The following is a 24,566-nucleotide window of genomic DNA, read 5'->3' on the forward strand; positions in this document are numbered from 1 at the left end:
AATGCTTTTTCCAACATTAAATAGATGCAATTTTAAAACCAATGAAGAACAGGGAACACTCTTTGATCATTATAACACAAAAGACTTTGGAAAGATAATTTTATGTCCTTGGTCGTAAGAGCAATTATTTTCATGGACAAGTGTTCTGAAGGTTTTTATTAATCCTTCTCTTTGCTGTTCAAGGGCCTCAATTGCAGTTTTGTATATTCTAGGGAGCTTGGATGAGCGAATCTGCATTTGGGATTTGATGGGCATTTGAATAGAATTGTCTAAGAACCCTTGGAAAAGCCCAGTAATTAAACAAAACACTTGCAGCTATTTTAAAGATGTTCTAAATTTGAAATCTGTGCTAACGATTGTCCTGTGGCAGTCTAGCTTGGAGGTTGGCATAGAATAAATAAATATGATTTTTTTTTTACGTACGTTTTTTGACAGTGCTGGAAAGGAAAAGATTACTTCACTGAAGAACTAATTTAAATTGCTATTTTCTTTTAGATTGGCAGAGGTTGACTGACTAATGTTTATAATGAGATGTAGAAGCAGTGTATATTTAATGACAAGCAAATGTGGAGATGTTAAATTCAGAAATTACAGTAGTGATTTTATATTCATATGCTTCAGCATATTGAACGCGTGGAATCATGCCTCTTTTTGTACCCGATAAAATACACTCATAACTTTTCATTTTAATGATATCATCACTGAAGTGACACTTGAGGTACATAAAATGTGGGATCAGGAGTAGGCAGCCTGCCTTTCGATTAGATCATGACTGATTTTCTTTTTGCTTAAGACTTTTGTTGACATATGTTGTTTTTCCTTCAAGTGTTGATTTGCCCAAAAGCATTACGACTGGTTTAATAGTTGACTGCAGAAGAGTATTTTCAAAGCAGCAAGTAAATAAGTTGCCTTGAACACATTTTCCCTGGAGCAGTACCTAGCATCATGTGATTCCTGCTTCGGATGGAAAATCAGCAGAAGTATCAGGAAGCAGTCACGAAAGCATCGGATTTTTTTTTTTCCATGTCTGGCTTTGGCCTGGTGTTTCATGCTGAGAGAGATTCTAAAAATTGAAATCTGAGATTAGGTTTTGAACGTTCTGATTCGTCTGCCACCCTCAAAAAGATGAATTCCTCCGAACCTGCAGTTCTTGATGACATCTGTAGAAAAACAAAATGTGGCACATCCAGACTCTGTTAATGAATGAACAGAATCTCTTTTTCTGAGCTGTATCAAAGTTATCGTCATAGTTGTCCATTAACTTGTGTGAGTTTCTGACACTGCCACTGCCATCTGTAGCTCAGTTGGGATGTCTCTTGCCTCCCAGTTGAAAGATAAAGTTCAAGTCACACTCCAGAACTTGAAGCGCAAAAGACGAAGCTGGCACTCCGGTGTAGCATTGCCAGAGATGCTCTCTTTCAGTTGAGACATTAAACCAAAAGATCACCTGGTACTATAAAAAAGAGATGGGAGTTTATACATGGCCTGACTAATATCCCTTAATTGACATCATCTGAACAGATAATCTGGTTATCATCACATTGTTGTCTGTGGGAGTTTGCTGAGTGCAAATTGGTTGCTACATTTCCTACAAAAGTGACTACACTTCAAAAGTACTTCATTGGCTGTAAAGTGCTTTGGGATACGCTGCCTGTGAAAGACTCTCAAAAATACAACTCTTTCTAAGTTTTAAAGTTTACTTATTAGTGTCACAAGTAGGCTTACACGAACACAGCATGGAAGTTACTGTGGAAAATCTCCTAGTCGCCACACTCTGGCACCTGTTCGGATACACTGAGGGAGAATTTTAGCATGGCCAATGCACCTAACCAGCATGCCTTTCGGACTGTGGGAGGAAACCAGAGCTCCCAGAGGAAACCCATGTAGACATGGAGAATGTGCAAACTCCGCACAGTGACCCGAGCCGGGATAGAACCTGGGTTCCTGGCGCTGAGAGACGGCAGTGCTAACCACTTTACCACCCCTCAATACTTTCAGTTTAATATCAAGTGTGCAAATCAGCAGAAGCTGGATTGTACAAGCAGCTGCTTTGAATCATCAGTTGAATAGCTCGTATGAAAATATTATGTTTTAGGTTGCCTCCCAATCTTGGCATTTCTTCCTGGGCACCGTCTTTAAAAGACGAATTGTGTTAAAGGCAGCTGGAATAAAGTTGCAAATTAAGCAGCTGTCTGAGAATGATTGCTGCATTCCCGTGAATAATTATTGAAATCTAGGCATTTATTTTGTGTTGTAGGCTGTGGATTGGCACGGTTCCTTTTTTTTTGGTGGGGTGGGCATTAAAACAACGTGTTCCAGAAAACTGTTTGAGTCAAATGTACTCCATGTACAGTTATGTCCCTTATGTTGAGTGTTTTTCCCAATCCGTCCATTTTCTCTCCTTGCAGCCCCATTTCCTGTAGCTGCATGGACACATTGTGGTTCGTTTCATTTCACTTGTTTAATGCTCCTGTTCTTAATTGACGTAGGAAAAGGTTGATTCTTTTCCAGTCTTAGGGTTCAGCTTCCATTCAAGATATCCTGATGTAGGAGGCACAGCTGCCCTGCTTGACTGATCCTGCATAGCTTCACTGCTCAGCAACTGCTTTACCACAAGGTGGTAGCAATAGTACAGTGCAGATGGTCCGTACACAGTTAAGCAATTAAAATAATTCTGTTTTAATATGCCGAAATCAAACTTGTAGTGATTTACTCAGTGTCATCAAACCTGAAACAATGTCAACATCAACTTGTGTGATCACCCTGAACCTATGCTGAACAGAGACGATGCCAGATCCCTTCTCCCAATACTTTGATGTGTGGGTGTTCAACAAGAGAAAAGGAGAATCCAGACCAGTTGTTGTCATCTCATGCCTGATGTTAGGCCAAATCTTTATTTGCATAACCGATTGTAAATGCAGCATATGAGGGCAGTTTTGGAAGGATGGATGGAGACGTTGAGTTTGCATCTCAATCACTTGTAAGGAAGACTCTTGCCTCTGTTAATGTCGAAATCGCTTGAGGACAGCGTCTCCATGATTTTTTTTCCCTTCCCCCATGTATGGGGTCCCAGCTTGCAAGCCCTAACATTGGCTTTCAGCATGGGCTGTGCTGTGATAACCTGGAAATGGAGCATAAAGAGAGCTGCCAGCAGAATAGAAGTGGATCAACACAAAACTGTAGCTGCAAGCTAAATTATACATAATGTGATGGGGAGGGGGTGAGATACAAGTGACTGAGGTTGTGTAAATTTTGAGGAAGGGGAGGTAGTTTTAAACACCCTTGGTTCGCATCAGTAAAGAGATTGCAAGTTTGCTGTCTGCTGAGCAGAGAACATTCCTTCTGTGTCCGGCTGCAATTAACTTGTTTGACGTCCAGTTTTATAAAGTAGCAGATTTAGTATGGTGAGCCAAAATGAGTTTTAGATCAGTGCAGGTGAAAGTCAGCTGGAGCAAGGGATTTCGCTGTGGCAGTGTGTGGTAAATGGATTTGTTGCTTTGGTTTTATCAGTGAACTGCCTTTCTCTTTCAGTACGTGCACTGGAAAAGGCACGGGCAGCCGCCCAGCTACAGGCCAACTTTTCATCCTCCGACAGCAGCTTATACACCAATCCCAAGGGCAGTGCTGTTTCTGCCTTTGATGGAGGCTCTGACTCGACTTCAGAGTCAGAAACTGAAGAACCCCAGACCAGAAAGAAACTGCGAATGGAGGCAAGCTGAACCCCTTCAGGCAATAAGCTGGCTGGCTTTTACTAGGGATTCTTGTGTATAGCTTTACTTTTCAGTTTGTCTTCTGTCAGACCCCTGTTGTGCTCCAAGGATTATAACAATAGATGCTGTTAGCAGGGTAGCATCACATTTCATCAGTAGAAGGACTCCCTGCTCTTCCTTACGAAATTACAAAATGGCAGCTGTCAAACTATTAAGGACTCCGTCTACTGCAACAGGAACTTTGCAGCAATTCTTAAGACTTATTCACTAGCTGTGGCACCCAGTGGGGGGCGCGAAAGTCTAGATTTGAAAATGTATGTTATTAAAAGATTGAAGAAGGAAGGCACAAGTTATTTGATGCACTATTAATCTGTATGGGTGTATATTGCAAATGGTTGGTCATGCGCAACCAATCTTAAATCCTATTTTGAGACCCTTTTGATCTTATTTTATTAATTTCAATTATGAAACAGAAGTTCGATGTCACTTGATATTAAAAAGTCACGAACTTCAAAACTATTTACTTCAGACAAGTTTTTTCATATTTCTTCAATGTTTTACAGATTTAAAAATAATCAAATATTCTGTGCCTTGAGTTGCTTTTACGTAACCCTATGAAATGATGGAACAGCTTAAGTGCCCTAAAGCTATGCTTTACGGCACTGAAATAACATCTGTCAATACATCCAAAATGGGTATGTTGAGGTTTGTGTTTTAGCAGGAACCAAAATAATTGTATTTAAGCCTCAGTCTGCATAATACAATGTACAAAATTAAATTGATTTCCATTACTGCTAATTATTGATGTTTGAACAATCAACTGGCTGCCAAGCACCATTCAGGCTGTGTCGGGGGTGTGTGTGTACATTTGTCTGTCTTTGCCTTTTCAATTATTGGTCTAAGCTTAAACTAGCTTGTAGCATTATGTAGATTTGTCTCTTGTTGTTATTTGATTCCATTCCATGGAAATTACAGGTATGTTGTACATACTGCCAAGAATTGTCTTGCAAGTTGAGGCTGACCTTTACTATGAGACTATAAATAAAAACTATTTTATCCTTGTTATTTGTGGTATTTACTGTGGTTTTTAATTGTGGCATTAATCACTTAACTCAATCTACCTGCATTAAAATAACGTTTATCTTGCTGTATAGTTAACAAGAAGATGAAAAAAATCCCAAAACATGGGATTCTTGCTAAATTAAAATATGAAGTGCATCGCTCGCAGGAGCTATTGTATAGCAATAGCCTTTGAGGTGAACAGCGTAGCTTTAAATTTAAAAAAAGAATAAGAACTTCAATGTATGTAGCACTTTTCTTGCCCGTTGCATATCCTGAAGTACTCCAGTCAATGAAGTATTCCTGAATTGGAATCTCAGTTATCCTATCGAACAACAATGTCACGGAAGGGTCCCTCTGCAGTTTTTATATTCTCCAATTGTACATGTCTGCTGGCAACTTTGGAAAATCCTTCTAATTGAAGGTTAAATAAAATTAGATTTTGGAAAAGTATTTTAAAAATAGGTATGTACATCTCTGACAAAAGGACCATAGAAATGCAACACATTTGTTAGAAATATCTTAAGACCAATGGATTACTCCATCCAGAATTAATTGTGTATGGTGCTATTGTAATTTGCTTTTGATCGATCTTTGTAACTATGGCTTAGAATATATCTAATTCTACTCGTGGCTTTAATCCATTGCGGTCCCGTTTGACACTAAGCAGGATATCTGTTTAATTGAAACAGCGATTCTAATGCAGAGGATGACTTTACACCCTAAATCCATCTTCCAACAAGGAAGATTCTTCATAAAGGAATGCACTTAATACTTGTTTGAGAGCTGTTTACATTTAATTTCTGTATGAACACAATCCACTGGTGCAATTAAAAGTTTCTCTTCTCTATTGGTTGTACAAATCACACACAAAATTATTTTGGGGAGTAAAGTAAATTGTAATTGTATAAATCTGCCCATATGTTTGTGGTTCATGCAAGAGGATCTGCGAATGACGTTCATCTTGGGTTGAGGAAGGAGTATAGAAGCATATTTCTGGCTCATAGTCGGAGCTTTATATTTTTCCTGTTGTATTTGATGTACTGACAAGATGTTGCAAAACCTTAAACTGTATTCGTTTCAACTGTGCAAGAGAACAGTGACTTCAAGGTGCTTATCGACTGTCCCCTCAGCACATTGCTGTATGTTAGCAAAGTCTGGACAACTCACTGCTACCCAAAAACAAAACTCAATAACTTCCATTTCCAGTGTCTACAATTTAAGCGTGGAAAAATAAAGTAATCAATGTGGCAGTCCTTTCCAGAACAAACTTGCAAGCATGCTTGTGCTAATCAAGCAAAGAAGGCTTTGCAGGCTTGGGCGTGCATCCAAAATGAAAGATTCCCATGGGGTGATAGCCCATGCCAAGAGATCGCCAAGGCGGCAGCCAAAGCTCTGATTCAAGGATGCTGTCAAATGAGTGGGGAAACTTTGGCTGACAATCTGTGCAAATGGCGGCACCAGCTGTGGGCATGAATTCACCAACAGCACGTGGTTTCAGAGGCTCCAAAGCAGACGAGAGCCCTGCAAACAACAGCAGCAGAGATTGCCATCACCGGCAAGGGACAACTTCATGTGTGACACTTGTGGCAGACTTTCTGGAATCGATGTGTTGAGCCATGAAAAGCAGTGAGCCATTAAAAGAAGTGCAGCAGATGATCTTATCCAATCTCCCCAAAGTTTGGAGACTTCATTCTCGCTACCCCTCGCAAGTGGAAGAGTGATAGTCATCTTCCATTTATGATCCTTCATTCTCCCCATAAGTAGAAAAATCTTTGCAACATCTACCTTATCTTACCCCATTGTAATTTTAAAGGCTTCTGTTAAGTGATACTTGCGATATGTTTAAACACTTTAGAAGACCTTATTGCTGCAAAGGAGAATTATTTCTCTGCATTTTCTGGTACATCACGGTAGCTCCCTATTTTATGGTTCAGAGGTGCTAGGTGGAGGTAATTTGTGTCCAAATCTCCTGCTGTGAAAGTTGAGCACCACTGCCTAATGGGCAAACAGAGAGCAGCAAAGAACTGAGTGCAAGCTTAGAGTTCGGGAAGAGAGAGAATGTGGTGCTTATTTCCCTTCGCTCTTTCTATCTTTCTCACCCTTTAGGATTGGTTCTCACTCCACCACTGGGAAAGGAGCTGGCTGTAGAAAGGAACGAGAGTCCTGTGTTGCCTGCCCTGTGCCAAGGTTCAAGACATCTGCTCAGGGTTGGAGAGGGGCTTGCACAGGGAGGAGAAGGATCCAGTAGTCATGGTCCATGTAGGTACTAACGACAGGCAGGATGGGAAAGGAGGTTCTATATAGACAGTATGAGGAATGAGACACCAAATTAAGAAGGAGACCTCAAAGGTTCAAGTTTAATTAGTGTCACAAGTAGGCTTGCATTAACAGTGCAATGCAGTTACTGTGAAAATTTCCTAGTCGCCACACTCCAGTGCCTGTTTGGGTACATTGAGGGACTATTTAGCATAGCCAATGCACCTAACCAGCATGTCTTTCAGACGTGTTATGGATAAAGGGGAACTGGTGGATGTTCTGTCCTTGGATTTCCAGAAGGCATTTCATAAGGTGCCACATCAGAGGTTACTGTGGAAAATAAAGGATCATGGTGTAGAGGGAACATACTGGCATAGATTGAAGATTGGCTAGCTGGGTCTTTTTCTGGTTGGAAGGATGTGATGAGTGGTGTGTCACGGGGATCAGTGCTGGTCTCAACCTTTTACAATTTATATAAATAATATGGATGAAGAGACTGAAGATATGGTTGCTGAATTTGCTGTCATAAAGATATGAAAGTAAATTGTGAAGAGGGTGTAAGCAAGCTACGAAGGGACATGGGTTAAGTGAGTGAACAAAAATCTGGCCAATAATGTGGGCAAATGTGAAATTGTCCATTTTGGCAGCAAGAATAAATTGGTGAGAGATTGCAGAGCTCTGAGGCACCAAGGGATCCTGGGTGTCCTCGTGCATGAATCACAAAAGGCCAGTATACGGGTACAGCAAGTAATTTGGAAATCTAATAGAATGTTATTGTGAGGAGAATTGATTACAAAAGTAGGGAGGTTATGCTTCAGTTATACAGGACATTGGGGAGACCACATTTGGAGCACTGTGTACAGTATTGGTTTCTTCATTTAAGGAAAGATGTAAATGCGGTAGGAACAGTTCAGAGAAGGTTTACTTGACTAATTCTAGGAATGGGCGGGTTGTCTTATGAGGAAAGGTTGGAGAGATTAGGTTTTGCACCCGCTGGAGTTTAGAAGAATAAGAGGCGACTTGATCGAAAGCGCTTAGTTCCTGAGGGACGTTGACAGGGTGGATGGGGAGAGGATGTTTCCTCTTCGTGTTGGAGAATCTAGAACTAGGGGTCACTGTTTAAAAATAAGGTGTCATTCATTTAAGACAGAGATGGGGAGAATTTCTTTCTGTGAGGATCATGAGACTCTAAGAAGTCTAACCACGAGTTAGACTAACCAGCCACTAGTAAGAAGTCTAACAACACCAGGTTAAAGTCCAACAGGTTTATTTGGTAGCAAAAAAAGCTAGTGGCTTTTGCTACCAAATAAACCTGTTGGACTTTAACCTGGTGTTGTTAGACTTCTTACTGTGTTTACCCCAGTCCAACGTCGGCATCTCCACATCATGACATTCCCAAAAGGCAGTGTTAGCAGAATGTTTGATTATTTTAAAGGCGGAAGTGGATAGGTTCTTGATTAACAAGGGGGTGAAAGGTTATCGGGGGGTCGGCAGGAATGTGGAGTTGAAGTTACAATCAGATCAGCCATGATCTTGATGATTGGTGGAGCAGGCTTGAGGGGAGGGGCTGAGTGGCCTACTCCTAATTTGTATGTTTGTATATAATGTTAACCTTCCAGTCCATTTTTATTTGGAACGCTGCATTAAATATCAGGTCTGAACCCGCAACTTGTGTATCGAGCAAAGAGCTACCCACTAGCGACGGACACAACCACTTCACTGAGTTCTGTATCAAATACTCAAATAGCAGGTAATTCCTATGGTCAAAACATTTCAATCATTTTGTAAGTTTCCCCATCCTTTAGGATGTTTGATTCCCAGTTACCAACATTCAGATTGCACCCTTCACTGGCAGTATCATCTTTGTCACTCAATAGACTGCACTCTCCTGGCAAAAACACATTTTATTTATTAATTATTAGTCACAAGTAGGCTTACATTAACGCTGACAATGAAGTTACCGTGAAAATCCCCGAGTCACCACACTCCGGCGTCTGTTTGGGTACACTGAGGGATGATTTAGCGTGGCCCACACACCTAATCAGCACGTCTTTTGGACTGTGGAAGCAAGCCAGAGCACCCAGAGGAAAGTCACGCAGACACGGGGAGAATATATAAACTGCGCACAGACAGTGCCCAAACCTGGATTCAAACCCAGGTCCCTGGTGCTGAGGCAGCAGTGCTAATCACTATGCCACCGTGCTACCTGTTGTTGTCAATGTAGGGAGAAATGTGTGTACATGCTGTTTCTGCACGCATTGTACTGAGAAATCTGCTTCTTCAGCCGGCTGTAAATATATCTAACTCCAAATTTTAACATGTTCTCAGTTCCTTTAAACAGCGAAAGTGGCAGAGGTTCAAAGGGCAAATCCTAGTCCTCTCGGTATGTAAATCCAAGTAATATGGAGGACACTGAGTAACGCAATGAATAACAAAACGATGATCAATCTAATGTACAAATAGAATTGGTCTTATACATGCTTTTGTGACCTGATATGAAAGAAAAAGTCAAGGTTACACACAGGATGGTGGATGCCTGGAACTCGCTGCCGGGGGAGGTAGTGGAAGCGGATACAATAGTGACTTCATCTTGACAAATGCATGAATAGGATGGGAATAGGGGGATATGGTCCCTGGAAAGGTAGACGGTTTTAGTTCAGACGGGCAACATGGTCGGTGCAGGCTTGGAGGGCCGAGGTGCCTGTTCCTGTGCTGCAACTTTCTTTGTTCTTTGTGAAGTCACCGGCCTCGCTTTTTTAATGAGGTTCAAAACGCATGAGCTTTTAAAAAAGAATTAACTGCAGGGCCTCCAAGGAGACAATGCCAGAAGCCGACATCCCACTATTTACATTCTATGACCCCCTGCAACTTTGGAACAAAACTAGGTTATTTGACCTGAAGTAGCTGGCAGTGAATTCAGATAGTTTGAACAAACCCCCGACAGCAATGGCATTGAGACACTTCTCATATTCACACACAAATGTGAAAGGACAGCCTTAATCTGCCCTGCAGTCATTTGTTTGTAAGAAGCATTTATTTAATTTGGGCAGCCATGCTGAGATTTTTAAAACAGTTGCGACTACACAACAGCGTGCACTCGACTGCTCTTTTGGTGCCAGTGTCGAAAACATCCAAAAACTGTAATTTTACTGTCTTCCGCACTCTTATTCGGCCCAGCTGATTAGGTGTGTGGGCCACGCTAAATCATCCCTCAGTGTACCCAAACAGACGCCGGAGTGTGGTGACTCGGGGATTTTCACGGTAACTTCATTGTCAGCGTTAATGTAAGCCTACTTGTGACTAATAATTAATAAATAAAATGTGTTTTTGCCAGGAGAGTGCAGTCTATTGAGTGACAAAGATGATACTGCCAGTGAAGGGTGCAATCTGAATGTTGGTAACTGGGAATCAAACATCCTAAAGGATGGGGAAACTTACAAAATGATTGAAATGTTTTGACCATAGGAATTACCTGCTATTTGAGTATTTGATACAGAACTCAGTGAAGTGGTTGTGTCCGTCACTAGTGGGTAGCTCTTTGCTCGATACACAAGTTGCGGGTTCAGACCTGATATTTAATGCAGCGTTCCAAATAAAAATGGACTGGAAGGTTAACATTATATACAAACCTAATCAAAATGGGATCCTAGATAGTTCCAACCTCTGTCATTTTGTCGGAAGTATAAAACACTCATTTTTGGCCATCATGTGATTTAAAGCAGTGTTTGTTGATGTGAACTTCAATTAGGATTGCCCAGATGGTGGGGAAATGCTGTCATCAGCATTTTCTCCTAGGCTTTCCCCCTCCCCCCCCCAACCCCCCCATTGTCTATTTTCTTGCATTTTGTGTGTGTGGATCACCTTTGACTTCTAAACTTCAACTATATTCTTTTGACCTTTTGACGTCTCTCCATCACTTCATTGATCTTTATCTCAGCAGTTTTCTGTCAAGCAGTTTTCAAGTCGTGCAATCCTTCAACTAGGCATCAAATTTCTCCTCCCTCTTTTCTTAATCTTTTCAAAAATACTTGCCCATCTTTCAGTATCAGTTCTATTGACGAGGACAGCCCTGAAATTTCTAAACCTTCCTATTGTCTTTACATCTATCTGATCTGATCCTTTGCGTGTAGTACAGGCGTTCGCTAGCTGTGGGTAGCGGCCGCCAGTTAGATCTAAATCTAACCGAACTATGATCACTGCCACCAAAATCCTCTTTCACCGATACCCCTTCTGCCTGCACAGATTTATTCCCTAAAACGTGTCTCCGAATTGCCCCTTCTCTGATTGGGCTTGTTACATACTGGCTAAAAAAATTCTCCTGAGTCCATCTTGAGAATTCTGCACACTCCATACCGTTTATACTGAATTTATCCTTCTTAATTTGAGAGTTGAAATCCCTCTACTATTACTGCCCTTTCATTTCTCAGCAATTTGCCTACATGTTTGCTCTTCTATCTGAATCTGTTTGGGGGTCACTTGTAGACCATTTGCAGTGTGACTGCCTCTTATTCCTCAGTTGAAACCCAAATAGCTTCATTTAATGACCATTCAAGCGTACCATTCCCCTCTCACAGTTGTAATTGTTTCTTTAACCAGTGTTGGGACCCCTGCAGAAACCTGTGTCTGTTCCCCAACTATTAAATCTCCTTGTACAATTGCCTTATCTTCTCTCCCTTCTCACCCCTCCCCCTTCCCTCACTACCTGCTCGGTTCTGCTTCACTGTCTGGTAGTCACCCATTTCCTCCCTGCCTGCACACTCTCAAGTTGCAGTGTGTTCACCTCCAGAAATGTACTGTCCAAATAAAAGTTAACTTCATGGATGCACTGCAATGATATCAGCTGCTGCTCGATCTCTGAAATCCTCCAGCTAATAACACTTTCTGGAACAGGATGTGCATTCCATGGAACCAAGATGCCCTGTTATGCCTCTAACATGCTAGGCTAATTATGGCTCTGGTTGCTCTGCCCCAAATGCCGTTAGGTCCAGTGCTCCTTGCCTCCAGCCTTTCTGATTTAATGACATATTTCCCCAGCCACTCGTTCATATGGAGGCAGTGCAAAAGATCTTGGGCAGAATTTTCCTGTCCCGCCCGCCACAAGAAACGTAGTGGGCAGGACATAGATCACGCAAAGGTCCGTTGACCTCAGGTGGGATTTTCCAGCTTTGGGGCGAGCGTGGCTGGAAAATTCCGCCCCTTGTGTTAGTCCTGGCTCTGTGCCTTGCCTTGGTCACAAGGTTCCAGGTCTCACTACAAAGATATGTAGAGGGACAGGTAGTATTGAGGAAGCAGGGGGGCTGATGAAGGATTTGGACTGGTTAGGAGAGTGGGCAAAGTGGCAGATGGAATACAATGTGGGAAAATGTGAGGTTATGCACTTTGGAAGGAGGAATGGAGGCACAGACTATTTTCTAAATGGGGAAATGCTTAGGAAATCAGAAGCGCGAAGGGACTTGGGAGTCCTTGTTCAAGATTCTCTTGAGGTTAACGTGCAGGTTCAGTCAGCAGTTAGGAAGGCAAATGCAATGTTAGCATTCATGTCGAGAGGGCTAGAATACAAGAGCAGGGATGTACTTCTTAGGCTGTATAAGGCTCTGGTCAGACCCCATTTAGAGTATTGTGAGCAGTTTTGGGCCCCGTATTGATGGAAAGATGTGCCGGCCTTGGAATGGGTCCAGAGGAGGTTCACAAGAATGATCCCTGGAATGAAGAGCTTGTCATATGAGGAACGGTTGAGGATTCTGGGTCTGTACTCGTTGGAGTTTAGGAGGATGAGGGAGGATCTTATTGAAACTTACAGGATACTGCGAGGCCTAGATAGAGTGGACGTGGAGAGGATGTTTCCACTAGTAGGAAAAAACAGAACCAGAGGGCACAACCTCAGGCTAAAGGGATAATCCTTTAAAACAGAGATGAGCAGGAATTTCTTCAGCCAGAGAATGGTGAATCTGTGGAACTCTTTGCCGCAGAAGGCTGTGGAGGCCAGGTCATTGAGTGTCTTTAAGACGGGGATAGATAGGTTCTTGATTAATAAGGGGATCAGGGGTTATGGGGAAAAGGCAGGAGAATGAGGATGAGAAAAATATCAGCCATGATTGATTGGCGGAGCAGACTCGATGGGCTGAGTGGCCTAATTCTGCTCCTATCTCTTGTGGTCTATGGTCTTGTACTGAGTTGAGGACAGCATTCATGCTGGCACTCTACTGCAGTAGTTGGAGTGCTGCACAGTCAGAGATGATGCTTTTTGGATGGGAATTTAAAGACAGGTGCAGTCTGTCCTTGTGGTTGTGGCCAAATTTTATTCTGGAGGCATCATCACTGAAAACAAAATCTGGCCATTGTTTCATTGCTGTTTGTGGAACTTTAATTGGCTGTTGGATTTCCCTGCATCACAACAGTAACGATACTTTAACAGTACTAAAATAGCTATCGAGATTTGGGACACTTGGAGATTCCAAAGATGCTACATGGAGGCCGAATGCCCTCTGTTCGGAAGGCGGTAGAGGTAGATCATTAATTATTTTTAAGGCGGAGGTAAATTCTTCGGCAAGAAAATCAAAGGTTATTGGGAGTAGATGAGAATGTGGAATTTGAAACACTAACAGGTCAGCCGTGAATGGCGAAGCAGACACAAGGGGCCAAATGGACTGCTACTATTTTGTACGTTTTGAGTATGTGAAAATTAGACTGCCCCGGGATTTTAACCTTCATTATATGCATCTCCAATTTCCTGATTCATTGTCTGTCTGAGATGACAACTGTTGTAGGAGGCCCATAAACACTTGCTTCTTCGCTCAACTCAAACTGATTCAGCACCTTGACTTTCCAAATCAGTTTCCTTTCTTCTGGCTTTGTTCCATCTTGTTTTCCTATCTCAAGTAGCCTGGAATATTAATTCCCAATCTTGCTTATTCTGCTACACGTCTCCTTAGAATCGCTAGAGTGCAGAAGGAAGCCATTTGGCCCATGGAGTTTGTACCAACTCTCTGAAAGAGCATGTTACCCAGGCCCAACCCCTTGCCCTACACCCATTACCCTGTGCGTTTACAGTGGTGAATCCACCTAATCTGGACATCTTTGAACACTAAGGGGTAATTTCGCATAGCCAATCCACCTAACCCACACATCTTAAAAAGTTAAAAGTTTATTTATTAAAAAGTTTAAAGTTTATTTATTTCTCACAAGTAGGCTTACATTAACAAGTTGTGAAAATCCCCTAGTCGCCACACTCCGGCGCCTGTTCGGGTACACTGAGGGAGAATTTATCATGGCCAATGCACCTGACCAGCACGTCTTTCGGACTGTGGGAGGAAACTGGAGCACCCGGAGTAAACCCACGCAGACACGGAGAGAACGTGCAGACTTCGCAGTGACCCAAGCCGGGAATCGAACCTGGGTCCCTGGTGCTGTGTGATAGCAGTGCTAACCACTGTGGGAGGAAACCGGAGCGTCTGAAGGAAAACCACACACAGGTAGAACGTGCAAACGCCACAGTCACCAGATACCGTATTCAAACCCGGATCCCTGGCCCGTGAGACAGCAGTCCTAACCACTGTGCTGCCTTATAACAGACATTGCATCACATTCTTAATTCATCTGCTTTGTCGCAAATGTTTTGTACATTCAAGTATAGCATCTTTATTTTTTCTTCCCCCCCCACCTTCCCCCTTGTGTTACCCTGATCTCTGGTACCCTATTTCCTTTGTTATGCTTCCCACATTTGCCTAAGGACGGTTACAACTATTTAACAGGTGTTTGGAGTTTTAACTGTTAATTCAAAAGAAAGCTATTGCTTGAATCTGAGATTTTCAGTTTTACTTTTTTGAACTGAAAAAGGAGAAATTGTGAGCCAAATTTGGGAGAACATGAAAAGCTGGTGAATGAATACCAAAGTTGACAGAATAAATGGTATTTGGTTTTGAAAACATGCTGTATTTTATTCAATTTAAAATAGAGTACATATCTGGAACCCGAGGATTTTCGGTATTAAGTTTTCATGACGGTTTGCAAAATGCTATGGATGTGCGATATCCGAAATATAAAACAGAAAATGTTGGAAACTAACCTACTTTGCTCACTGTAATTGCTGGAAGTGTAGCAGATTTGACCTGTATTTCTGCCCAAGTTCAATTTAAAATTCAACTACAAGATACAAAAGCTGTCATGTTTATTGAGCAGGTAATATCCTGGATTTTGTGGTCAGTAGCAGCCTCCCTGACATGGATTTAATTTTTCCTCAATTTGATCATGCTTTCAACTGAGAGAGATTTTCATCCTCCAGTAACATTAGTGTCATCGAACCGGCTAAACAGACCAATCAGATTGAAGAATTTTCAGACATAACCAGGAAATAAAATGCGCTACATCAAAAACAAGAAATGCTGGAAAATCTCAGCATCTGTGGAGAGAGAATAGAGCCAACGTTTCGAGTCTGGATGACCCTTCGTCAGAGCTGAAGACTAGGAAAATTGGACAATATTTATACTGTGTGAGTGAGAGGGGGGTTGGAATTGATAGGGATGGCATGGACAAAAAGATAAAGTGAATGTAAATGGTGGTGATAAAGGCTGAGAATTGTGCTAATAGCATCCATTAAGAGATCAGAATGTGTAAATGGCAGAACAAAGGTACAGGAATGCAGCAGTTGGCCCAAGTGGGGTGGGGTGGGGGAGGGGGGAGCAAGCGAGATTTTAGAAATGGGAAAATAATATAAACTAAGTAAAAAATGAATAAGATGAAAAGAAATGAAATAAAATAAATGGCGATGGAGTGGAGGTTGAGGAGAGAGTTTATGCTCTGAAGTTGTTGAACTCAATGTTTAGTCTGGAGAGCTGTAAAGTGCCTAATCGGAAGATGAGGTGGTGTGCCTCCAGTTTGCATTGGGCTTCACTGGAACATTGCAAAAGGCCAAGGATGCACATGTGGACAGAGAGCAGGGTGGTGTGTTGAAGTGACAGCAAGGTCTGGGTCCTGCTCGCGGACGGACCGAAAGTGTTCGGCAAAGCGGTCACCCAGTCTGCATTTGGTCTCTCCGATATAGAGTAGACCGCCCCGGGAACAGCGAATGCAATAGACCAGATTGAAGGAGGTGCATGTGAAGCACTGCTTCACCTGAAAAGAATGTTTGGGCCATGGAATGGTGAACATCAAAGAGGTGAAGGGACAGGTGTTGCACCTTCTACAATTGCATGGGAAGGTGCCATTGCCAGTGGGTGAGGTGTTGGATGTGATCGAGTGGACCAGTGTGTCCCGGAGGGAACGGTCCCTGAGGAATGCTGACAGGGGGACTGAGGGAAGATGTGTTGAGTGGTGGCATCATGTTGGAGTTGGCAGAATGGCACAGGATGATCCTTTGAATGCGGAGGAGGGTGGGATGACAAGGGGGACCTATCCTGGTTTTGGGAGGGAGGAGAGCGGTGAGAGCAGTGGCCCGGAGGTTGGGTCAGACACATTTGAGAGCCCTATCAACCACAGTGAGTAAAAACCACAATTTCTAGATCTTAGATCTAAGCAAGATTAGAAATTCAACACAAATGCAATATTTTGCTTGATTTTATTTTAAATCAGTCAAAAAGGTATAAAAATTGCACCACTTTGTGCTGTAATACACAAGTTCACACAAATTGGAATAAAATGTACTGATTATTTTTCACTTTTTAATCATTTTACAGATCGAAATAAAGATCAAGGGGACTTAGACCAGGGATTAAAGTAGAGGCGGAAATATCATAAACAAACTTTAAAGCAATTATTAAAAACCTACGGCATTTATATCATGAGAAAATAAAGATTCTGTAGTTTTTCAGGGTCAGAGAGGTTGTTCAGCTGTATTTATGAACTTGGTGCGCTGTTAAAAAAACCCAGTTACACTTCATTCAACAATGAGGGTGTAAAAGTAGAAAATAAATGCTGGACTGAACTCATGAAAGGTCATTGACTTGAGTTTTTCTCTCCACAGATACAAGCTGAATATTTCCAGCATTTTCTGTTTTTATTTTGGATTTCCAACATGAACAGTATTTTGCATCAGTGGATACTCCCGTCAATTCAAGCCATTTCTAAGGATTTCATCTGTGGAAACTGCAACGGCACTGGGAATCTCTGACAGCTTTCAACACCGACAGCTTTGATATCATTACAGCTGCAAAATCCAGACCAATCTTTGCACCGAGCAAAAATGTCAACTTTTATTAACCTATGCCAGATAAGGACAAGGTGTGAAAAGTTGTAACAGAAGTGTTGCTGTGGTGTTACTTTGGTGCTAACCTTTGTCCCATCACAGCTGATGTTATTTTAAGAGCTGGTTCACCCTTTCCGAGTCAGATATCAAGATGTAAACCTTTTATCAGCAAGGTTAGAAATTCAAAACAAATGCAATATTTTACTTGATTTTATTTTTAATCAGTCAAAAAAAGATATAAAAATCGCACCGCTTTGTTGGAAAGATAGGCAGACAAGGTCACAATGTCCGAGCAAACGTTTCATTTCAATAAATCAGTTTGCACCTTTACTTGTCATGTTACAACAATGTCAATTTTGACCTCTTTTTAAAAAACAGAAACACACATGTCACATGTTAATCATTGTTTACAAACTGGATGAAGCTGAATTCCGATGGCAAGCAAACCAAACCAAACACGGCAATGCATTCATCATCTTTTTCAGAGAGCATTTACACATTTTTAAAAAGGACGCGGATAAACATCAACATGATGGTCAGAGCCAAATATGGAAGTTCAATATTTAGAGCTGCAATCAAACCGTTGAGAATAAGTTAGCCGAAGAAGCAAAGAGGAAAGGTTTTAAACGCAGCAGGTAGTACACCCAGCTGTGGGTGCAGGAGGATTGGAATCGCAGGCAAAGTGTACTGAGGAGGCACCAAGTGAAGGTTAGGCACTTATCTGTTAACGTGACTTCACAACTAATGCATTGTGAAGAGGGGGGGAATTGCATTCACATTCAGCAAATACTGTCAACTGCAATTAGAAAACCATAATCCTTGAAATGCAAGATCTTTCCGTTTGACAAAGAGCATCGTGCTGCATGCATACAGGAACAATTCTATAGCCTGGCCATAATTGGAATGGTTGGGACTGACAGAGGGAGTGATATCCATGTCTTTCAAGTTCCAGGAGACACAGCTGCTTAGAAACTTGGACAATTCTCAAACATCTGGGTCATCCTCATTTTGCAACATGTGCGCAGAGTGGTATGAACAGTGCCGGGTGATACAAGTGCGCACCCAGAATTCTCCGGCTGTTCGTGCCGGCAGGATTCACTGGTCCTGCCGGCGTAGGGTGGCGTCAGTGGGAATTCCCATCGACAGCGGCGGGACCAGAGAATCCCACCACTCCCGTTGGGAAACATGCGGCCGGGAGGCCGGAGAATCTCCCCCCTTGTCTTTGAACCTCAAATAATCTTGCACCTCTCTGTCATTGAACAGTGCTGGAGGCCCCTCACACAGCACAAAACGTGACGGCAGAGTTTAATAAAACGGTTACTTTGCCTTCCTCGACATGATTTTCACATACAGTAAAGGCCCTACGACTGACCATTCTCTCTCCGTTCAGCCCATTTTATTATGGTATGCTGATTCGCAAACTATAGTGAACCGTTCGAACCAAGTTTGATACATTTTCTGCAGTTACGCAACATGATCCTTTTCTTTAGAAAAAGCGCAAAGAACCGTTCTGAAAGACTGAAAATTAATCCAGACAAAATGAAAATGCTTGGAAAGATTACTTTTATTGCAACTGTGATAAATTACTTCTGAAGCCAGTAAAAAGCACAGTGCTCTATTTACACCAATCCCCTATTCACTTCTCGGAGATTCAGACACCAGTCTCTGTTCCTGCAGCATTCAGAGGCAAGTTGTTGAACATTGACCGGTCTAGTCAAGCCACAGCTTAGGCAGGGCTGATGGCTCTTTTGTTTCTTTGCTGTCGTAAGAAGCAAACAACTTGATACTGGTTCCTGCGTCACGTTGAATCATTTTACCTTGCGAACCACAATTCTCAGCACTCAGGTTACACAACTTAATTATTTTGAATGCATAATGAATTTAATTTGAACTATTCTTCATCTGTGGAACTGGCAGCTTGAGGAAGTGCATAACAGCTTGTGCTACTTTTTTGGGACCAATGTTGTACACAGGATGGATCGGTTCCTGTTGAAAAATAGAGGTATTTTACAATATATAAAACAAAGAAAAGTGCAGCACAGGAACAGGCCCATCGGCCCTCCAAGCCTGTGCCATTCACGAAACCCCTACTAAAAAAAACCTTCTGCCCTTACTCAGTCCATCCGTATCCCTCTATTCATGGACCCATCCAGATGCCTCTTAAATGTTGCTAATGTGCCTGCTTCCATCACCTCCTCCGGCAGCGTGTTCCAGGCACCCACCACTCGCTGCGTGAAAAACTCACTTAAACTTTCCCCCCTCAAACCCGTGCCCCCTTGTAATTGACACTCCCACCCTGGGAAAAGGCCTCAGACTATCCACCCTGTCTGTGCCTTTCATAATTTTGTAGATCTCTATTATGTCTCCCCTCAGCCTCCGTCTTTCCAGTGAAAATAATACTAGTTTATTCAACCTCTCCTCATAGCCAACACCCTCGAGACCAGGCAACATCCTGGTGAACTTTCTCTGCACTCCAAAGCTTCCATGTCCTTCTGGTAGTGTGGCGACTAGAATTGAATGCAATACTCCAAATGTGGCCTAAGGATTTTAAAAATTGCAACACAATTTGCCAATTCCGGTACTCAATGTCCCAGCCAATATATTCCCACATCTATTCCACGTATGTAAATATAAATCAAACTGCAATAGAAACTGGATTAGAATTTTTCTCCTCAGAGAGCTGTTAGTTAATCTTTGGAATTCACTTTCAGAGAGCAGTGCAGGCTCATCATTGAATATGTTCAAGGCAGAGTTAGATTTTTAATTGATGAGGGAGTTTAAAGGATCTGGGGGACAGACAGGAAAGGGGAGTTTCGACCACACACAGATCAGCCATGATCCTATTAAATGACAGAGCAGGCTCGATGGGCCAAGTGGCCTCTTTCTATCCTATTTCTTTTCTTATGCTTCCAAATAGCTGTTATTGGCAAGACACCAACAAGAAAATAAATATATATGTACGGAGGGAGGTAGGTGGAATCTTAATAGCCAAATTGTATTGTCAATCTTCAGGTTTAAAAAAAGTAAACACTTGCAGAATTATCTAAAAACATCATAGAATCCCTACAGTTCAGAAAGAGGCCATTCGGCCCATCAAGCCTGTACTGACAACAATCCCACTCTGGCCCTATCCCCATAACTCCACTTATTTACCCCAGCTAGTCTCCCTGATACTAAAGGGCAATTTAGCATGGCCAATCCACCTAACCTGCACATCTTTGGAGTGTGGGAGGAAACCCACGCAGACACGGTGAGAATGCACAAACTCCACACATTTACAGAACGCTTATGACCTCAGGACATCCCAAAGCACTTTTCAGCCAATGAAGTACATTTGAAGTGAAGTCACTTCTGTAATGCACTCAAATGTATTCATAGCAAGCTCCAGAAACAGCAAAGTGACCAGATTTTTTAAAATGATATCGATTGAGGGATAAATATTGGCCATGACATCAGGGATAAATCCTCTGCGCTTCATTGAAACGGTGCCATGGGATCTCTTGCTCCCTTAGTCCTGCATTGGAGCGTCAGCTTAAGGTTTTGTGCTCAAACCCTTGACCGGAATTCCAAGCCACAACCTAATCTATATGGGCGACACAGTGGTTAGCACTGCTGCCTCAGCACCAGGGATCCTGGTTCGATTCCTGGCTTGGGTCTCTGTCTGTGCGGAGTCTGCACGTTCTCCTCGTGCCTGCGTGGGTTTCCTCCGGGTGCTCCGGTTTCCTCCCACAGTTAAAAAAATGTGCTGGTTCGGTGCATTGGCCGTGCTAAATTCTCCCTCAGTGTACCCGAACAGGCATCGGAGTGTGGCGACTAGGGGATTTTCACAGTAACTTCATTGCAGTGTTAATGTAAGCCTACTTGTGACACTAATATAAATCGAACCGAACTATGATCACTGCCACCAAAATCCTCTTTCACCGACACCCCTTCAGCCTGCCCAGATTCATTTCCTAAAATATATGTGTCTCCAAATTGTCCCTTCTCTGATTGGGCTTGTTGCATACTGGCTAAAAAAAAATTTCCTGAGTACATCTTAAAAATTCTGCACTCCCCATACCGTTTATGTCGAATTTATCCTTAATTTGAGGGTTGAAATCCCCTACTTCATTGCAGCGTTAATGTAAGCTTACCTGTGACACTAATAAATAAACTTAAAATAAGTGGCTGTTAATCAAGAGCTTTAATGACTGTCGTTTAGATAGAAGATTTGCAGCTGAGGTGATTAAAAAGTCATGGTGGTGGAAACAGTTCTCATCTGAATTGAGAGAAAGTTCCTGCTTTAAACTTATTAAGTGTGGACGGTTACAATGGAGGAATTCCTCACATTTGTACAGCCATATTGCTCAGTGTTGGGCGGCACGGTGGCTAGCACTGCTGCCTCTCAGCGCCAGGGACCCAGGTTCGATTCCCGGCTTGGGTCACCGTCTGTGCAGAGTTTGCATGTTCTCCCCGTGTCTGTGTGAGTTTCCTCCGGGTGCTCCGGTTTCCTCCCACAGTCTGAAAGACGTGCGGGTTAGGTGTATTGGCCATGCTAAATTCTCCCTCAGGTGTACCCGAACAGGTGCTGGAGTGTGGCGACTAGGGGACTTTCACAGTAACTTCATTGTAGTGTTGATGTAAGCCTACTTGTGACACTAATAAATAAACTTTTTTAAAAAGTTATGCCTGAAATATTTTATGTTAAATGAGTGCTAGTATCCATCTTAGATACAAAACTATACCGAGTGGCTAACTGTATTAGGAGAAGCAGCCTACAATTTGGGAGGATTCAGTACATAATTAGGGTTTGGCAAATGTCAGTCTATGTTAAAATCATCTTTATTCATGGCAATATTGTTAAATACAGCACAAACGTTAGGTTAAAAACAACAATGGGAAAATATTTTCAGCTCGATCACTCACTATAACTCTCTCACAACGTTTATTGCGAATTTCATGGCCATCCTTTTGGAGTTGGTTTTATTTACTTGCTCCACAGTTCCTCTACCAACCAAACATCACTTACCAGCCGGTTGTTTTCGTCACCCACAATGACTTCGTGCAGCAAGTCTCCACCGCCAAAGTGCTGTGCCACCGAAAGCCCACTTAGACAATAGCAGGTGTGGTAAAAATCCCGCGACCTGTAGGAGTGGGGTGGGTGGGGGGGAAGCGTGGAAGAGAGAAAAATACATACAACGAGGTTCAACATCACAAGTATTGAAGTATGAAGTCCCATCATTTGGTCCACAAAAGCTAGCATGTCCAATGGCCCACATTCAATGCCTCCAGTCGTCAAGTAGAAATGGTCGAGAGCTTCAAGTTTTTAGGTGTCCAGATCACCAACCTGTCCTGGTCCCCCCATGCCGACACTATAGTTAAGAAAGCCCACCAACGCTTCTACTTTATCAGGAGGGAAGGAAATTTGGCATGTCTGCTTCAACTCTCACCAACTTTTACAGATGCACCATAGAAAGCATTCTTTCTGGTTGTATCACAGCTTGGTATGGCTCCTGCTCTGCCCAAGACCACAAGAAACTACAAAGGGTCGTGAATGAAGCCCAGTCCATCACGCAAACCAGCCTCCCATCCACAGACTCTGTCTACACCTCCCGCTGCCTCGGAAAAGCAGCCAGCATAATTAAGGACCCCATGCACCCCGGACATACTCTCTTCCACCTTCTTCCGTTGGGAAAAAGGTACAAAAGCCTGAGGTCACTTACCAACCGACTCAAGAACAGCTTCTTCCCTGCTGCCATCAGACTTTTGAATGGGCCTACCTCGCATTAAGTTGATCTTTCTCTACACCCTAGCTATGACTGTAGCACTACATTCTGCACCCTCTCCTTTCCTTCTCTATGAACAGTATGCTTTGTCTGTATAACGTGCAAGAAACAATACTTTTCACTAATACTAATACATGTGACAATAATAAATCAAATCAAATCAAAAGTCTCCTTCGTCAGATCCATTGCGAGACCCGAGGTGGCCATTGGTTGAATAGGAGAGAAATTGAGGTGACACGGTGGGTTAACACTGCTGCCTCACAGCACCAGGGACCCGGGTTCAATTCCAGCCTTGGGTCACTGTCTGTGTGGAGTTCGCACGTTCTCCCCGTGTCTGTGTGGGTTTCTTCCCACACTCCAAAGATGGGCGGGTTAGATGGATTTGCCATGTTAAATTCCCTCTTAGTGTCATGGGGATTAGTAGGGTAAATATGCGGGGTTACGGGGATAGGTCCTGGGTGTGATGGTTGTCGATGCAGGCTTGATGGGCCGAATGGCCTCCTGCTGCACAATACGGATTCTATGATATGATTCTATGTAAAGACTCACTATGCTGATACACTTGGTTTAACAGTTACCGTGTCAGCAAACTGCAAGATTCTACCTGGTATTAATTGACCCAAAGGCCTGAGATTGTACTTTTCTTTACAAATGTTGGAACTAGTTTGCTTTACTGCAGGTCACTGCTGCATTATTCTAAACCGCAGTTACCCTGTTTCTGTGACTTCCATCTAAATAAAATGGATGATGCATTTCTACAGCTAGTTTGCACAATTGCTTGTAGCAGTTTGCTGATTTAAATGTCTATTTATTTAGGATGTTTTTGTAGTAAAACATAAAAATTTAAAAAATCTTGTAGCTGAAGCCATCTTGGAAGCTCACAAAACCACCAATTGGACAAACTTGGTGAGCCTGACCAGTACCCTAGGACGTGTGCCTGACATGGAAGCTTTGGAGAGGGTGCAAAGAAGGTTCACCAGGATGTTGTCTGGTCTCGAGGGTGTTGACTATGAGGAGAGGTTGAATAAACTAGGATTGTTTTCACTGGGAAGGCAGAGACTGAGGGGAGACCTGATAGAGGCTTTTTCCATGAGTGGAAGTGTCAATTACAAGGGAGCACAGGTTCAAGGTGAGGGGGGGAAAGTTTAAGGGAGATGTGCGGGGTAAGTGGTGGGTGCCTGGAACGCGCTGCCAGAGGAGGTGGTGGCAACAGGCACATTAGTAACATTTAAGAGGCATCTGGATGGGTACATGAATAGGGAGGGAATAGAGGGATACGGACCGAGTAAGGGCAGAAGGTTTTTTTTAAGTTTGTTGGGGCATCATGATCAGCATGGGCTTGGAGGGCCGAAGGGCCTGTTCCTACACTGTACTTTTCATAGAATCATAGAATCTCTACAGTACAGCAGGAGGCTATTCAGCCCATTGAGTCTGCACTGACCACAATCCCATCCAGCCCTTATCCCCGTAGCCCCACATATTTACCCTGCTAGTCCCCTGATAATAAGGAGCAATTTAGCATGGTCAGTCAACCTAACCCGCGCATCTTTGGACTGTGGGAGGAAACCGAAGCACCTGGAGGAAACCCACGCA

The 24,566-nt window shown here is 42.7% G+C and overlaps 2 protein-coding genes across 4 annotated transcripts in view; one reads left to right on the forward strand and one right to left on the reverse strand.

The window, feature by feature from the left end:
- The window catches only part of max (myc associated factor X), a 31,901-nt gene extending 14,363 nt beyond the window's left edge, over window positions 1-17,538 (forward strand). For 2 of the 3 annotated variants that reach the window (XM_078233401.1, XM_078233402.1), the window contains exon 4: window positions 3,532-4,775. In XM_078233401.1, the coding sequence (XP_078089527.1) occupies window positions 3,532-3,719 (188 nt within the window). In that variant the 3' untranslated portion in view covers window positions 3,720-4,775. Of the gene's footprint in view, window positions 1-3,531; window positions 4,776-16,986 lie in introns of those variants that run through there. The other variant, XM_078233403.1, reaches the window with a different exon arrangement.
- fntb (farnesyltransferase, CAAX box, subunit beta) overlaps window positions 17,403-24,566 on the reverse strand; it is a 110,791-nt gene continuing 103,627 nt past the window's right edge. Inside the window, exons 11-12 of the mRNA XM_078233397.1 lie at window positions 22,217-22,331; window positions 17,403-19,194 (exon numbers count right to left, since the gene is read on the reverse strand). Coding sequence (XP_078089523.1) covers window positions 19,090-19,194; window positions 22,217-22,331 — 220 coding nt within the window. The 3' untranslated portion in view covers window positions 17,403-19,089. The remainder of the gene's footprint in view (window positions 19,195-22,216; window positions 22,332-24,566) is intronic.

The sequence above is a fragment of the Mustelus asterias genome, chromosome 18 (assembly GCF_964213995.1).
Source record: "Mustelus asterias chromosome 18, sMusAst1.hap1.1, whole genome shotgun sequence".
Taxonomy (NCBI): Eukaryota; Metazoa; Chordata; class Chondrichthyes; order Carcharhiniformes; family Triakidae; genus Mustelus; species Mustelus asterias.